This window comes from Megalops cyprinoides, chromosome 9 (assembly GCF_013368585.1).
Source record: "Megalops cyprinoides isolate fMegCyp1 chromosome 9, fMegCyp1.pri, whole genome shotgun sequence".
Lineage (NCBI taxonomy): Eukaryota > Metazoa > Chordata > Actinopteri > Elopiformes > Megalopidae > Megalops > Megalops cyprinoides.
Genome location: NC_050591.1, coordinates 28,536,677 through 28,554,289, shown reverse-complemented (window position 1 = coordinate 28,554,289; position 17,613 = coordinate 28,536,677). Strand labels below are relative to the sequence as shown.

General features: G+C 39.4%; 1 protein-coding gene across 1 annotated transcript in view; it reads left to right on the top strand.

The window, feature by feature from the left end:
* The first annotated feature begins 558 nt into the window (after nt 1-558).
* gbe1b (glucan (1,4-alpha-), branching enzyme 1b) overlaps nt 559-17,613 on the top strand; it is a 124,091-nt gene continuing 107,036 nt past the window's right edge. The window contains exon 1 of the mRNA XM_036537233.1: nt 559-697. Coding sequence (XP_036393126.1) covers nt 600-697 — 98 coding nt within the window. The 5' untranslated portion in view covers nt 559-599. The remainder of the gene's footprint in view (nt 698-17,613) is intronic.

Genomic DNA, 17,613 nt, shown 5'->3' with positions numbered 1-17,613 from the left:
TTCTATTTTCAGCGATGCTGCTTCCGAGTAAATAGCTGTCATCGGACGCACATGATTATGACGAAAAACATTTAAGCTGTCGTCTAATTGCAACAACACACCCTCCACTGTTCCGTTTATTTTCACCATATAAATATCTATCATAAATGGCTGGCAAGTGCTTCGCTGTCATCGCCACTGGCCAACAGTGGATGAATCGACATCCTGCTTGCGCCTCTGTTGCAACAATAAATGCTCATAGCAAATCATCGGATGAAGGCGACACGCAAGGAGACAAGCCTTCGCGCTGACCCCAACTAGGTTGCACCGCGAAAAGCAATGTCCTCAACAAGGGTGACCCAACTTCCTTTCAAAAGCTTCCGCTATCTCCTTAAAGTAACAGCGTAACTAAAAAATGTGTGAAATTTCAAGTGATCAGGAAACAGTCCGCTTTTTGATAGGCTGGGCGTATTTCAGTCATTTCTGATTCGCTCAAACCCTGAAATGCTTTGCCTACACGATCAAGTGCCACAGCCTACCCATGGAAGTCAATGCATTTGTTTTGCTTTCGCTAGCTATATATGCGTACCGGTAGTCGATTGCTTTAGACTAACGTGAAGATGGCTGAGCCGTTGGATAATGTTACAATTCCTGAGTTCAGCACCCTTCTCCAAATGGATCCGTACCTAAAACCATATGAAAAGGACTTCCAGAGGAGGTAACGGACTTTTAAAATAGTAATAGCGCACGTCTTTGCGCTTAATCCTTTGGCAACGTTTGCGAAGCCATCGGGCGTCTACCGGCATGCAAATCTATTCGCCAAAATGAATCTAACATTTAATAAAGATGATTTTCTTTAAACAAGGTACGAGCCAGAAAGTTCCCCGAGTTGAAATGTAAGAAGGGGCTGCGCAGCTGCTTTGAGCAGTGGTTGTGAAATCGCACAAGTGCATGTCTTTGCCTTGCCGTCTTGTACTGTCAGCTAGATTTTAGTAATAGGCAAGACACAATGCTGTTAAGCAGCTAGCAAGCAAAATGGAAACATAGCGTGTGCTATACCTATCTAGTCTGCACTCACAAATCAACGATCTAGAGGCGCTTGCTAGCAACCGCCGTTGGCACAGTCATTTTGGTTAGATGAAATCAGCTTTCCCTTGGTTTTTACTAACTTGAATTGGTTAATCGGCCAATATGCTAATTAATGCCAATACTTTTCATTCAGAGTATAATAATGTAACAACTCAGACTATTTGACAGCGAACATCCAAATTTAGTCAGCCAGGAAGCTACCTCAGATGCACTTAATTTGGGACATGTGAGTTGTGCGCACAACCAATGGAATGCGAGTGTGATGCCAGCCCTGTTTTCATTAGCGAGAAATAGAATTGCGTTGCACCTGCGTCGATGCACGTAGAAGGCGAACACAGAAACGACATCTAATGAACGTTGTGTATAATAATTACTGTTTTTATTATAATAAGGGTGAAAATGTGCAACACAATACAACATACAACAATAGCATACATATTTATATAAATAGAACGTATAAAGCAACGATAGTAGAAAATGCGAGGGTAAATGCTGATAATAGTGGCTTTATTTTCTCGCAATTTAAGGTCATGTGACACACATTAAGCTTATCACATCACAAATGTAAGAAGCTTAGTAAAACAATAAAAACAGTTGAGAATGTAGGTATGTTAGCATGGGCACTGGGAAGCATGACTTTTATAATATACTGAGTCTTGAGTCTTTTTCGTAAATGCAGTTCTCAAAATTGAGAATTGATACCTTTATCTTGTTCCATACAAGCCCAGTCACCCCTGGAATGTCTCCCTTAAATAAGCTTTGTTGGAATTAAGACTAAGTTGGGTATCTTTTAACAGGGTTTGCCCACTGCAATCATGTGCTAATTGTAATGCCTTTATGTGGTAGTTTAACCTTCACATACGTCTTAAAGAGTAAGTCTCCCTATGTTTCTCTGGCATGGAGGTAAGTAGTGGCACAGCAGGACAGTGTAAAGGACATATGTAGCATGGATGACATGAGTCAGGTTGTCATATAGATCATAATAAAATACACCAAATGGACTGTCTTTTGACTTTTTGCTCATTGAAAATTGAGTAGCTGCTAGTGCTAATCAGTGTTCCAATGCTATGTACCCCATTTTTGAAAAGGTTAAATGCAGTAAGGGGGTGTGTGTGCGTGTGTGTGTATGTATGCGTGTATGTGTGTGTGTGTGTGCGCACGCTTGCTTTGATAAGTTGTACAGATGGAGGTTTTAAAGACGAATGGGTGAGAGAGAAAAAAGGTCATGAGTGGGGTGTATACAGGGGGTGTATGGAGGACGCATTCATTAAATGCAGTAAACATATTGTATCATAGGAACAGGATGAATAAATGTGAGAAAAAAGAGGATTGCACAAGGTTAGGCATATGTTCATAATATATTTTGCTGTAGACGGGAATACTATCTAAAACAAGTATGAAGCTTAAAGCTGTTAATTAAACTATTTATGGTGACCTGCCTTCACATTACTAGAACAAGCATACTTTTAATTTGAACTGTAGGCCTTTGAAATATGCATTTATGGAATACCTGTGGTTTTCATTCACGAGAGGTTATTTTTCAAACATGAAAATTAGAAAGTTTCACTTTTGTGAAGTTTTTTGTGGGGTTAGCTACTAAAGTGTAATACAGAAACTGGAGCCAAACTCCAAACAGGCTCAAATATGTTTTTATGATTTTTGAAAACGAGAGTAGTTGTCACATATCACATGTGTCTCTGTGTGGAAACATTGCAGGTGTGGCTGACATATGGCCTGACTTGACATTGGAGAATTCTAGTATCTATGTTTATGTTTTGACACAGCTACAATTATTACTGCAGTATGGGCATAATCAAAGTGGCTATGTTTTTCCTGGCTTGTTCATTAGGGAAAAATTAAATGGCCTACCGTTGTTATAGAGCTTCCCAGCTTCCACATATTTAGCTTCTGTTGCTTGTTGTAGGAGGACTCTGGATGGATCAGATAAATAATCAAATAAACCCACTGTGTTGTCCCCACAATTCAAGCTAGTTGCTCTAACACTTCTGTCTGCGTTTTTGTCTTGACTCTGGTTGATAATGTGACTGTCATATTCTACTCTCGCGCTTCTGGTGTGGAGGTTGTGGTGGACACAATATTAATAGGTCACTTGCAGTTTATATTGAATAGTCATCTTTCATTGGCTGTTGCCAGTGACTTGTATAACCTGACGCTGAATGTGAGACTGCTGAAAGTTCATAATAATGCTGTACATAGAGACAGGAGTCAAATACACAATTCCCAGCAGCTCAACTCAATATTCAAACAGGGACAGGGCCATGTTTGGTAATTTTCCAAAGAGTTTTAGTATGGTAAACAAGGATGGCTAGTACAGCATCTAGAATGGTCTTAGCCAATGAGAATCAGTCAAAGGCTCAAGTGTGTAATATCATCCCTCTGCTTGTATGACACAGTTTCACCTAACAGAAAAGCTATGGGGAATGTTGGTCATATCCAATCATCTGAGATCAATTATATCAAGTCTTGATGTATTATAGTCCATTAATATAACATAATTGATTGGTTGAATCAGTAATCGCATCATGACAATTTTGTGCTGGAAAAAGTGGGGGGAAAAAAATCAAGTGATGTAAACCACTTTAGAATTATGTAATTTGAGTATGGAGAGAGGTAATCAGGAGGAATATGTATTCCCTGTTTTGCATTTGTCTGTCAGCTTGTTGCTAAGCAGTTTGTACCGTCTGCGCAATTGCAAACTTTGCAGATTCCAGCAGCTTTGTCAGTCCTCTCAGCTGGTCCCACTTGATTAGGGCTATCACCCGATTTTCTATCCTCTACCCTGAGCGGAGAGGACATAAGAGTTTCAGGGACTGTCATGACGTCTTTGTGAAGTCTGTCGGCAGAGGGCTGCTAATTGTCACAAAATACTGTAAATCTTGCTCACAGATGTGCATAGCGGACCTGGCAGGTTGCCAGCACTGCTAACGAAAAGAGTCATACCCTGTTAAGTATCACTTTAATGCCAGGCTTTTCCATCTCCCCAAAACTGTGCTCATTTTGGGGATGCAGTGGCGGCTGGTAGCCATTAGTTAGTCTTCACGCAGTATTTGTGCAGACAATTTTGAAAAGCGTTGTCAACTCATATCTACCATAAGGTATTCTGTCTGTAGTGCATTGAGGTGGTTTAACAGTAGTGTCATAACACAGTTTTTTAAACTTTGCACCATACTCTATATTCTAAAACAAGATATGACTAAACACACATTTTAATTATGGTAAGGAAATGACACTCCCAATGGAATGCATTTTCAGCCATTTCAGGCCTTTAGAAGCTGGTCAACATCTGACCAACACTTCATGCACTGGCCTGTATTTTGTTTACCTGAGAAGAACAATCAGGAAATCAGGATTAACCAATGACCAGTTTTGATAACCAATGACCAGATTTGATAGAGATCAATGGTTACAGAAGTGACATGTTGTAATTTAAGTGCATGTTGCTGACTTATCCCATTACCAGAATGGAGAAGCAAAACTCGTGCCTCCCTCAGTCTTAATGTGGAACAGTTTGAGTATGAGGTTAAACCTACCAGAGAGTGTCACCTTTGTATTGTACTTAATTTGGAATTATCTGATTGTACCTTGCTGCTATTTTGTTGTGGCTAAAAGCTTGAAACTGATTTTGAACGAGTGTGCCATGGAGCTGCAAGTGTTCAGAACCTAATGAACTGAATAGACTAGATGGTCTCCTCTGCAGAAAACAAAGTTTTCCGTGGGACTTGTCTGTTCATGCATGCTTCAACTGCTCAATTTTGCTGCTTCAGTTTTTCCCTCATAAATATGTGCACTCATGTTGGGTGGGATATATATTGCTGGGTGGAAACTGCTATGGGCAGACGTTGTGTTCTGTCATTTAGTTAGTGCTATTCAGTGGTGGAGAACATTGTAGAGTTATAAATATTGTTATTCCTTTGTGTACTAGCAAAACAAAATGAAGCTTTTTGTGTCCTTGTGTCACCTATAGGTAAATGAAACATGGTAATGTTAGCTTGCTTGGTTACTGGCATTATTTCATGTCTCCAGTTTTATGTCACTGAAAAATATACCTGTACCACAGGCTACCTGTACCACCATTCCACATTAATTTTTAAATGTTGATTTAACGATCATTGGGCCACACAAAGCTCTTCTGTTAAAGTAACTGTTGATTGTAGTTTTCATTAGCTGTTCTCTCATAAGTGTATTGCATGTGTGTAGTCAATCCCATGTAATCTGTTGAATATTCTGGTGTTGTTATAACAGTATTTGTTGCTTGTGGAACATTTAGTGTGTTTAATGGGAGGTTTTGGCACTGACCGCCTAGTTTTCTGTACAGATACGCTAGCTTGCTATGCAGTGTTTGATGCTGCTTACTGGCTAGATACAGTTCCTGAGACTTAAATAATATAAAATAATTAACATTCTACACTCTCTCTCACTTTGTATCGTTGTCATATTACAGTGGGGAACTTGAGATTGCATTATGAGATGGTGATTAGTTGCCCAGCATATGGGCTACTGAGTACTGGAATTGAGGGTTCAAAAAAAAAATCGCCACAAAATACGAGTTTCAAAAAAACACCTTGAGTCATCTAAGAAAACAATGTTGATATGGCCACTTTCGCTTACCTGTCCACAACAATAAGTCAGCACCCCTTTATTGTCCCAGTGTTGTGGGTATGCTTGCAATATATCCTGTTTATTGAGGTGTAGATCCTTTTCCAGGCTTGTTAAGACTGCATTTTATGGGGAGTGAAGTGATGCCCAGGGAATTTGAACTGATCAAGTGAGGATAGGCTGGAACTTGTGAAGCACCATGCATAAAGACACTTGTATGCACACAATTAAAGATTCCAGTACCTTATGCAAAGAGAGATTTGATGGATTGTCTATCAGATAATGAAAGTAATGAGTCTGAAAGTAGAAGCGTAATTGACAAAATTAGATAAAAGCTGCAAAATCTGAAGCACTTCATCCATGTTTAAATGGACAATTGGAATGCATGTATTTACTGAATTCACATCTGTTAAGGTTGTGCATTTATTTTGTGAGTCCCCCGTTTAAAATTTTTTGTTGTCTTTCACATGCTGAAAAGGATACTTAAGTAACACAGTATGCACGCCACTCTAGAATAGAATAGAATAGAATAGACTTTATTGTCATTGCACGGTGGGGGTGTAACGAAATTGTGGGTGGTCTACAACAGCAGCACACTGAGGAACATTTATGTACACACAGTACAAATAAGGCACGCGACATAGGAGAAAAAATATACAAAATATACAATAAATTACAATAAATACAGTAAAATACAGATTTACAAATTTAAAAAAAGAAGACACATTGTAAATGAAAAGAAATATAAAGAAAAACTCTGCATAAGAGTGTGTGTTAAGATAATGTCATGTAATGTAAAGTAAATCGTAGTGAACAAGGGTAGGACTGGAGCACAAATGTAATTTACTACATTGATAGTGCAAGAATTAACCTGGCACATGGTGGAATGGGATGACTTCCATAGGTACGTCCATGCTGAGAGTTGAAGCAATGACAGCTGAAGCTAGACATTGCCAACATATTTGTGCTCCGCCGCATGCATTTTCACGTTGAGAATAGCAAAAACCTATTTTGCATGTGCCGTCAATGCTGTGTGGAGAATTGGACCCGTGGTGTCATGGGTTTCCATTTTAAACAGCAAGTTTAAAATTGAATTAGGCAAGTTCATCAGGTGGTGTGTTTGATGTAGATTTTGGTGATTAGGATCATCTTTAGACTGTAAAAGTTAATTTCATGCTGCCGCGTATTTTCAATGCTGAATGACTTTGATGGGTTTTGATTGCCTGTTATATTCTGAAGGTATGCATCTCTACCAGATTCTTCCTAATTAGGAAGCCTCCACACTAGTGTCAGGGAATGGTAGGCAAAGAAATACCTGTCACTACCTCATCTCTGAGTTTGTTGCTACTTGTAATTCAGAATTGCAGTTAAACAGTAGGGCAGGTTTCTCATGACAGATTTTTGCTGAATTTTCTATGGTTTCATCGACTGTAGCTTAAAGAATAATATTGAAGTCCAAGCAACAGCAGTTACTGTCATTAAAGTTTCACATAAAGAACTCGCCAAGTGAGAACACTATGTTGAATAATTGGCACTGATTTTGTAAATGGATGGGTTTCAGATATAAATATAGTGTGAAGTTCCATGACTTTCCATGACTTTCACCCTTAGAAAGACTGCGATCACGTGTTAGGTCTCCATATTATGACATTTGGTGTGTGCAGTTTTATCCTTGCTGTTCAGACTATTGTGGTTCTAATATACAAAATTGTTCTCAGCGTTTCATGGTTTTACCATCCCAGAATTTTGTCAGTCAATGAGGAAGACAAACTACCCCTGTTAAATCCTGGCTCACATAAATGGACTTGTCTTTTCTGAGATGTGAAGAATAGAGTGTGTAGTTTTAAACTAAATTCGGAGCTCAGTTTTGTGTTTCTGCATTCATAATCTGTTCTGAATGCATTTCCTTTTGATGATGTTTATTTCTGTCTGACAACAGCCTGAGAGACGGAACACACTGCTTTACCAGAAAGGAAGAAATAAACAGTAGTTGAAATGTATGTGTAATAGTATGGTCCAAAATAGAGGCATTGTGAAGCATTTGTTTTCCTTCAGTATGCATTTGAGAGTTTTTTAATTAAAAATTGTGCACTTGAACTTCCTCAAGACTCATTTTTGATTTAATAATGAGATATGTCACAGATACAGCCCACAGTTTTTCTTGGCTTATTTTCTTGCATGCACTTCAGCCCTCTGACACCTAGACGTTGATACAGCCTTTTTCAAGCCACCTCTTGAAAAATTATCTGATTGCACCTCCCCAGTCATCTAAGGTAATAATTAATCACCACTACCACCACCAGGATTGTAACAGCCACATTCCATTCCCAAAGTCATTGTGATGATTTTGTATATCAGTGATCTGCCATGACATTACCAAAAAGTGCAAATTTTGTGAATAACATTCTGTCTTGGTCAGGATAACTCAAATTTCTTCTGGCTCCTCCTGCCATTGTGACTGGTTAAATGCAATGTGGGGCCTGCCTCTCACCCTGTAGATAGGTTCTGGAGAGAGAGTTATTGCATTAAAGAGTTAAGACTTCATGCAAATCAGCTCTTTATTTCTTACAGCATTTCAATCCAAATGAACCTTTGTGCAGACAGACAAAGCCTTGTGCACCTCATCTCTTCATTTTTGTGTGTATAGCCTATTTTTGTATTTCCATGGTATGTTTCTGAGGAGTCTGCACGTGTCAGTTCCATTGCAGACGTTGTGAAATCATACTGGGTGGGGCTGGTGTTCTTGCACAATTCCCATGTGTGTCACTGAGAGGATGCTTGTTAAACCTCAGTATGAGCAAAGGAAGCACAGCACCAAAGCCAAGCCTCTCTTCAAATCAGTTAATTAGGCTAACATTAGAAGTAGTCACCCAGGGGAGATGAGGTGCACAAGGCTACAAATTACACCATTTCTGTTTCCTCACCCAAAATGGATTCATTGAATTTGAAATTTTCCTGAGATGTAGTATTAATTTACCAAGGGAAAACAGTATGCCAGATATTTCTTTCTTTCCATTCAGTGCCTTGCTGTTTGGATTGTGCTGATTGCATGGTTTTATTGAGCCATTGTAAGCAGTGGTGAGTATGTGGGGAAAAAAACAGAAATTCTTGGCATTTTTTGGAAGTTCAGAACTTTTTTTAATATTTCTAACAGTTGTTTCAGATCTTTTTTACAGAGCCAAATGTTACATTAAATGCGTTAACAGCTGTTAAAAAGTCTAATAGTAAAACTTATATGAATGTATTCATCCATTCAAATATTCAAATATTCACCCATTTTAAGTTTTTAGTCCATTTAATTTTCTGCCAGTCCATTGTTTTTAGATTCTTGAAGTCTGACTTGATTTACTTGCTTTATGAAGTTAAGTTAATTGAACTGATTTATTGTAATTTAATGTATTCTACCTGGAAGTCAGCAGCTGGGTAAATTTCTGTAAAATGCATGATGGATCACCATAGCAATGTCCTACTTGTGCTGCAACTTATGGTGCATACTTTTTTATTTTGGATGTCCAATTCCCCATTTTCTCCCAATTTTGGAATGCCCATATGCATGATAGATGCCGCCCCATAGCTGCAACCCAGACTGGGAAGGTGTGACACAAAACATGTGATGTCACTTACCACTTCTTCGCATACCATAGTACCCGCTTCAAGCTGGCACTGTCATGAATCGGAGAAGAACACTTCATATGCACCTTAGTACAAGCAGACTGTGGGTGCCCGACCAAGCAAGTGTCGCTAATGAGCTATGGGATGGACAAGCCCCTGGCTGATCAACCCTCCCCTATAAACCCCCTGGCAAAGTGAAGCCAATTTTGTTACACTATATATGATGAATGCCAGCCTTATACTTGAATATCAAGTGCTTTTACCGACTGAGCAACTTGGGAGCCTATGCTGCATATTTTTCTTTGTTGTGTGTGTTTGATCACATCACTACTGGCAAATGAGCTGACACAGAATACTGCAGCTAAATCATCTAGCTTCCCATGACGTGTATACACCTTCAGAAATTCCATTGCTCTAAATTTGCCGTTGTATTACATGTTGTGATACGCTGAAGCAATACGTCAGAGGAGGCTGTGGTATATGATGAATTTTAGTGGGTTTTGCATTATTAGGTACTAAGTGTAACCATACAAGATGCATTCAACAATTCATACTGTAGTGGAAAAATAACAGCAATTCATTTCAAGGGTGAAATTATAACATGTGGACCCAGATATTACAGTTTTTACCTTTTTTCTGAGATGAGTATTTTCATTTGCCATATTTAATTTCTGGCTGTGGTTTAAACAGTAAAATTTTAATCAATCTAAATATCTAATACTATAATCAAAGGATTTGAAAAGTTAGAATAATCTTTAAAGTCCCAGGCTCTGGATAATGATGTATATGAACTGCTTTTTGGTCAAGAGATGAGCTGTGTAATAAAAACTAAAACCTTAAAAAACAGACAAAACATACTTTATGTAATATTTCTTTTATTTCAGTATACCTGGTTGTTTGTCTTAGGGGTTGCAAATTAAAGCTTTGTGAGCAGGCAGTTCTGGTCTCTGAGTGCCAGAATGGTTGTGTTTTTATGAAGCTACATTTTTAAATTATGTTAGATATTTTTAAAACATCTATATTCTTTTAAACAACCTTTTCTAAACATCTGTTCTCTGTTGGTACCATGAAAGTTGGAAAAGGTTCATAGACCACACCAGAGAACCATGACCTGGAAAGTATCTCCAGGCTTAGAGGCAGGCAATTTCTCTGGCAGGGAAAGACTGTTGTGGGGCTGTCTCCATCACAGCGTGAACTTTCCAAATTTTGCCAAGTACAAGAAGTGAGTAATTTTGCGTACAGTGCTACTGCTGTGCGTGAAAGGTATTTCTTGATCAGATTCAACCTGCAAAGCCCCTCAGAAAACATTCTGCTTGAGGGAATGCAAGCATGGAAATCGGCGATCTACGCTAGCCCCAGAGAGTCCTGCTGTGCTTTGCACGCCAAAGCACTGTGGCCAGGAATTCAAATCACTAATCAAAAAGGCACCTTTGAAATTTATAACGATTGGTTTGTTAAGAGTTCCTTCCCTTTCAGGCTTGTGCTCTGCAATTCCTGGGTACAGCGGCCCAAATGGCAATAATCATGGGAATCCACACAATGAAAAGTAGTTGAAGTAATGGCACTATGAAAACGACTGTGTTCTGGAATGTCTTCTGCCTCATTTGGTCGGGTGGTTTGGTTCCATTAGCCTTGTGTTTGTGCTGCCATTCGCACACTTTGATTGCTTCCATTTTAGGCTTCCAAACCATCTGAGCAATATTTCTGCTGTGTACAGGATGCAGTAAATCAGTAAAAACACACAGTTTTTTGTTTACTGCATATCAGTTCAATTCCACATAATAATTGTTTCACATGATGGGACTAATGCCTCTGAGCCACAATCCAAAAAGTTCAGTTTAAAAGTTGTGTATATATACATGGCTTTAAACATTTCAATATTTAGCTTGATTTCATGATCCTTGCATAATGGCGCCTGGTGATAGCATGAGACTTTACCCACCCCATAATGGGTTGAGCTACTGTGAGCTGCCAATCACTGAACCATAAGAAGAAATCAAAAGACTTTGCACTCAAAATAGCAACACAAAATGATCGATTGAAATCATTTAAACCTTATACTGTTATAATAGGGTAATAAAATTGAATTGTAATAAAATCTCACATGGTTTTATGTGTATGTTATTATATAAGTCATATTTTATTTAGCTTGCCCCTGCAGTTGTGTAGGCTGTGTACTCGGTATGTTTCTGCTGTGTAATTTTGGCTCAGGCTGTGTTGTCGGTGTCTGTGGTTGGCCAAATCAGGACATGACCTTGAGTGAACAGAGCTTAGATTATGGTTGTGATAGAGAAGTCTCACAGTGCATGCTTTTGCGTCTTTTTTTCTTCTTTTTTTATCTAGATGGATGGTTACCTCATGGTTTTGGGCACCATGTAAGATTTGTGTGGCCCTCCTGATCTGTTATTGTTAGCAGCAAACCGGCAATACCTCGGGGTATGACTGAAATTGTGTAAGAGAAGAGTGGGCCATAAGCCTGAGGTGATGTATGGGCACCCTGCCCTGCAATGTGAAACGCATTCCTGTCACAGACCTCCCCTCTATGCTACTTTAAATGTCCTGCTCTCTTCATCCCTGTCCTCGTCCCATTCATTAGGGGAAGAAAGGTTGGCATGTTGCTCCAGCTGTCCATGTCTTTCATATGAGGAAACACTTTTGCAGACTCCAATGTGACAGGGTTGTAAGAGCTCACAGCATGCGCGGGGTTTGACTCTGAAACCATCGAAGAGGAACACAAAATATAAATACAGTGCTGGCCAAAAGTATTGGCACCCCTGCAATTCTGTCAGATAATGCTCAATTTCTCCCAGAAAATGATTGCAATTACAAATGTTTTGGTAGTAATATCTTCATTTATTTTGCTTGCAATAAAAAAACACAAAAGAGAAAGAAAAAAAAGTCAAATCAAGTATCAATTTACACAAAACTCCAAAAATGGGCCGGACAAAAGTATTGGCACCCTTTGAAAAATCATGTGATGCTTCTCTAATTTGTGTAATTAACAGCACCTGTTACTTACCTGTGACACATAACAGGTGGTGGCAATCACTAAATCACACTTGCAGCCAGTTAAAATGGATTAAAGTTGACTCAACCTCTGTCCTGTGTCCTTGTGTGTACCACATTGAGTATGGAGAAAAGAAAGAAGACCAAAGAACTGTCTGAGGACTTGAGAAGCAAAATTGTGAGGAAGCATGGGCAATCTCAAGGCTACAAGTCCATCTCCAAAGACCTGAATGTTCCTGTGTCTACCGTGCGCAGTGTCATCAATAGGTTTAAAGCCCATGGCACTGTGGCTAACCTCCCTAGATGTGGACGGAAAAGAAAAATTGACGAGAGATTTCAACGAAAGATTGTGCGGATGGTGGATAAAGAACCTCGACTAACATCCAGACAAGTTCAAGCTGTCCTGCAGTCCGAGGGTACAACAGTGTCAACCCGTACTATCCGTCGGTGTCTGAATGAAAAGGGACTCTATGGTAGGATACCCAGGAAGACTCCACTTCTGACCCAGAGACATAAAAAAGCCAGGCTGGAGTTTGCTAAAACTTACCTGAGAAAGCCAAAAACATTTTGGAAGAATGTTCTCAGGTCAGATGAGACAAAAGTAGAGCTTTTTGGGAAAAGGCATCAACATAGAGTTTACAGGAAAAAAAACGAGGCCTTCAAAGAAAAGAACACGGTCCCCACAGTCAAACATGGCGGAGGTTCCCTGATGTTTTGGGGTTGCTTTGCTGCCTCTGGCACTGGACTGCTTGACCGTGTGCATGGCATTATGAAGTCTGAAGACTACCAACAAATTTTGCAGCGTAATGTAGGGCCCAGTGTGAGAAAGCTGGGTCTCCCTCAGAGGTCATGGGTCTTCCAGCAGGACAATGACCCAAAGCACACTTCAAAAAGCACTAGAAAATGGTTTGAGGGAAAGCACTGGAGACTTCTAAAGTGGCCAGCAATGAGTCCAGACCTGAATCCCATAGAACACTTGTGGAGAGATCTGAAAATGGCAGTTTGGAGAAGGCACCCTTCAAATCTCAGGGAGCTGGAGCAGTTTGCCAAAGAAAGGTCTAAAATTCCAGCAGAGCATTGTAAGAAACTCATTGATGGATACCGGAAGCGGTTGTTCGCAGTTATTTTGTCCAAAGGTTGTGCTACCAAGTATTAGGCTGAGGGTGCCAATACTTTTGTCCGGTCCATTTTTGGAGTTTTGTGTAAAATGATAATTGATTTAATTTTTTTTTCATTGTCTTTTGTGTTTTTTCATTGCAAGCAAAATAAATGAAGATATTACTACCAAAACATTTGTAATTGCAATCATTTTCTGGGAGAAATTGAGCATTATCTGACAGAATTGCAGGGGTGCCAATACTTTTGGCCAGCACTGTATATACAGGGCCTGAAATTCATTTTTCAAAATGGGGGGGCAATTACCCCCTTAAATGCTTCACATAGGGGGGATTTATATTTTGGGGGCGGGATACTACTTGTGAGCTTAACTACAGGTATTACCTTGTCCTGTTCTTACCTCAGATTGCATTTTGTCACTCTCCTCGAACTTAAGGGATTCTCTGAACTATATACATTGCTGTAATTTGTTGTCTCTTTCTCCTTCTCCTCTCTTAGTGGTCATCTCTTTGAGCTGTATCAGTGTCCTTAGTCTTTCTTTTGGTGGCTCCCTTTTCTCTTGTCTCCATGCTCTATTCTTTCCCTGTCCTCTGTCTGCTCCGCTTCATCTCTTTCCACTTAATAACAACTTTGTTTAAAAAAAAATCAAACTGCTCTTGGGGAGGGCCAGGCTCTGAAATGAGCATCAGGTTGGTCAAGTTTGTGTTACTCAGTGAATTTATGAATTTAGTTTTAATCCTGTTTTGTGTGCTGAATCCACGTTCACACGACACACTTGCAATTGGTATGATCATAGCTATCTTAAGGAGTTTCTCCATTTCAGTGAATACACCACTATGTTCATCCAACACAGTCTCTGCAAACTGTTGAAAGGAAAATGAAGCATACCAGTCACTGGAAACCATGACTTGCTTCAGCATTGTACACTCTGACCGAGCTTCCTCTGCACTTACATTACACGAGAAGTGTGTCAGTAGTTTTTCAAGTTTCTCTGCACCATAGAGAGAGAAATTCTCTGACTGTTTTGCCACAATGGCTTTTTTTGGTTCCAAAACAGTGAACCATGACAGAATATCCATTGTGTCAGTAGGGAATCTTCTGTCAATTTCATCTATCAAGGATCCTACATACCTGCTCTTCATGTCATCAAAGGCTGGTTTTTGAGCATTGAAGTCAAAAAGCTTGTCTCCTTTAAACTTGTTACCATGAAGAGAGCTGAAGAATTCCTCTTCTGCAGGGCCAGGGTGGACTATTATTTCTCCCAGGGCCTCTTTGGTACATTTAACCATTGGTTGGATTGTGGAGAAGTCCAGATCTTCTCTTTGAAAATGTTTTGAGAGAAGGACCACAGGCATAAGTACATCCTTCATCATCTGACAGAGGGCCACAAAGTTGAACTGTCTAACAGCTGTCAGTAGACCTTTGGCTTTGTCAGAGTCCTGAGTGTTGGAGGCAGCCATGTGCCATGTGTGTGATACCGTTACCTGTCTGAGGATCCTGAGGATTAATTTTGTTAACGTTGACATCGCTGGCACTGCCGTTTGCGCTAGTCCTTTCAGGTTCCGGTGTTTTTTTCTGAGGGGGTTCCACTTCAGATGATGTAGATTTACGTTTTAGCCAGCGGTCCATGTTTGCATGCCTTCAAGTTCATACCATTGAAACCTGTCTGTATGCTAGCGAGAGATGCTGCAGAGCAGAGGGGGCTCGTAGCATTGTAGACACTTTTGTAAGTCCCTTTGGACAAAAGCGTCTGCTAAATAAATAAATGTAAATGTAAGTGTAGAGGGAGGGAGAGAGAGCCGCCAAGTGTGCTGTCCAGGGCGGAAGTCGGGATGCAGCGCTTCCGGCCAGTCGTCGCATTCCGCACCGGTGCAACGGTTGGCTGCACAGTATTAGACATCGCTGTAAATGTGTGCAGGTATTTCCCACATGCTAGATTTGCGGGAATCGATGAAATTATGCGTAATACCCACAATCCCGCACTGAAATTCAAGCCCTGATATAGTTAAAAAGGCTCAGTGTATTTTATATTTGAAATGATTTGTTTTCTTCTTAGATTTAGCGGTGAAATATTATTGCAATTTTTTCAACTTAGTCAATTTCAACTATAGTCAATGTCAACTTGAATGGATAGACTTCTGATCTTTTGTGCTGGAAGTTGCTTTGGATAAGAGCATCTGTTAAATGAATGTAATGTAATTTACGTGGTCAACTTTTCCTAGCATTTGACCTTAGGTAAACAGCCAAGAGTTGCACAAACTTGCACATTGATACCTTTTTTAATCAAACAAATGTCAGCAGTTTTAAAATAGATGACTTTGAAGGACTATTGTGGAAGTCTGCATTATAATGGAAAATCAGTTTGTTTTGTATAGCTGTTCTTCAAAACTGAAGTGAGTTTAATACAGCTTTACTGGCCATTGGTTGATCCATTTTTGTGTATGCCTGCAGGTGCTGAGTTAGAGGAGCTTGTTTATGTTTTTAGAACATAATGCTGACCGCCTCAGCAGAATGTTAGCTATAAATAATATGATGGTGAATATATTTATTATAAGCAATACCAATGCCGTGTTTTAAGAATAAAAATATAAGCTTGCAGTGTACCCAAGATTTTAATTTGAATGTCAGAAACCATGGATGAGAGCACTGCTTTCTCTTTTTTATATTTAGTCACAAATTAATCTGTAGTGGGGGTGATTGATAAGCCACAGTTGAAATACAGACAGAAGGTCCTTTAGCTCCTGGCTGCTTCTCAAAGCTATGACACGAGAATATCCCTCTGTAGGTCATGAAAACCATTTTTGCCCCTTGAAAACAAGATGCTAGCCTTTTGTCATATTTGAGGCCCCTTCCTCTGCACTACAGTATTCTAAGACATTTCCTTTGTTTTACTTGAGTGAGTGCAATTACATTGTTTAAAATGTGTTTGATAGTGCTAAAACTTGGATGTATGTGTGTGGGTGTACCGTGCATGTTTGTGTGCATTTTCTTGTGTAAGAACACCTCTTTTGTCCCTGCATGAAAGTGTCTTGACGTTTACAGTGTCTGAGGTCAGTCCATCTGCTCTGACGGCCCACTCCAACCACTGGTGATTCGACCTTCATGTCACCTCGGCATTCAACATACCCCAGTCCATTGTTCTTGCAGCTTGCTGCTCTATATTGAGCATGTGCTTTGTAGTGCAGTTGCCCTGGCTAAGGTTGTTAATTTGATTCATTCCATCTGTCATTCAGACTGTATTTAGAATAGCACCTTTCATGGTATATATGTTCCAGTTTGCATGTGTAGGTACAGCAAAGGGAAAATAGGAAGTGGATAACAGATAATGGGTTTTTCTTAAATGAGAGCGTAAATCGGAAATACATTAAAATATAATGCAGTGGTAGGATAACTGAACGAGATAAAAAAAAAAGTATGATTAAAAAGCATATCCGTGTGTGTTTGTTGCTCTTGAGCAGAGCCACTGTACAAAAATAGATGAAAAAGGATGAAACCTTGCTTTGCAGTGGAATATATGGATTTTTGAATTCAATGAAGAATTGAAGTAGAATGCTGGCAATCATTGTATTGTATAGTTTTGGGGGATAGTATATAGTCTTCCTTTGTATTTTATCAGTTATAGAGTACAAAATGTATGTGTTAAATGGTGACATTACATTCAAAGATTTTAAGGATGTCTTTTAAAATCACTAATTTGCTCTGTGAACTCTAGTAATTTCAGTTTGTAGTAAGCATACATGCATTTTAATGCAATTCAAGATTATTTATTACATTTAATGTAGCACAGACACAGGAATAACGTAAGAGAATGTCTTCAGAACATTGTGTGAGTTCCCTCTAGTGGCTGAAAATTCCCACCAGCTGTGCTTTGACCTTGACACTAATTTTTCTTTTGCAACATTGCTACTGTGTTACTCGTATTTTTCATTTTCAGCAATTAATGCAGCGATACTGAGGTAGTCAAATTTCATTCCAGGTCTGTCTTTACAGTATATGCAAGAGATGAATATGGATGTGTGAAAGCAAATGACACTGAAATGTAGAACTGTCAAAGGCCTGAATGGACTTGTGATATATTGAACCAGCTAACAGCTTATGGTGTTGTTGACTGGGCTGTTAAAATTTGTTAACAGCTTGGCCTTGCCATGTTTTACCACAACACAACCAGACTGAATTTAGAAAAGAAGGTGAAAG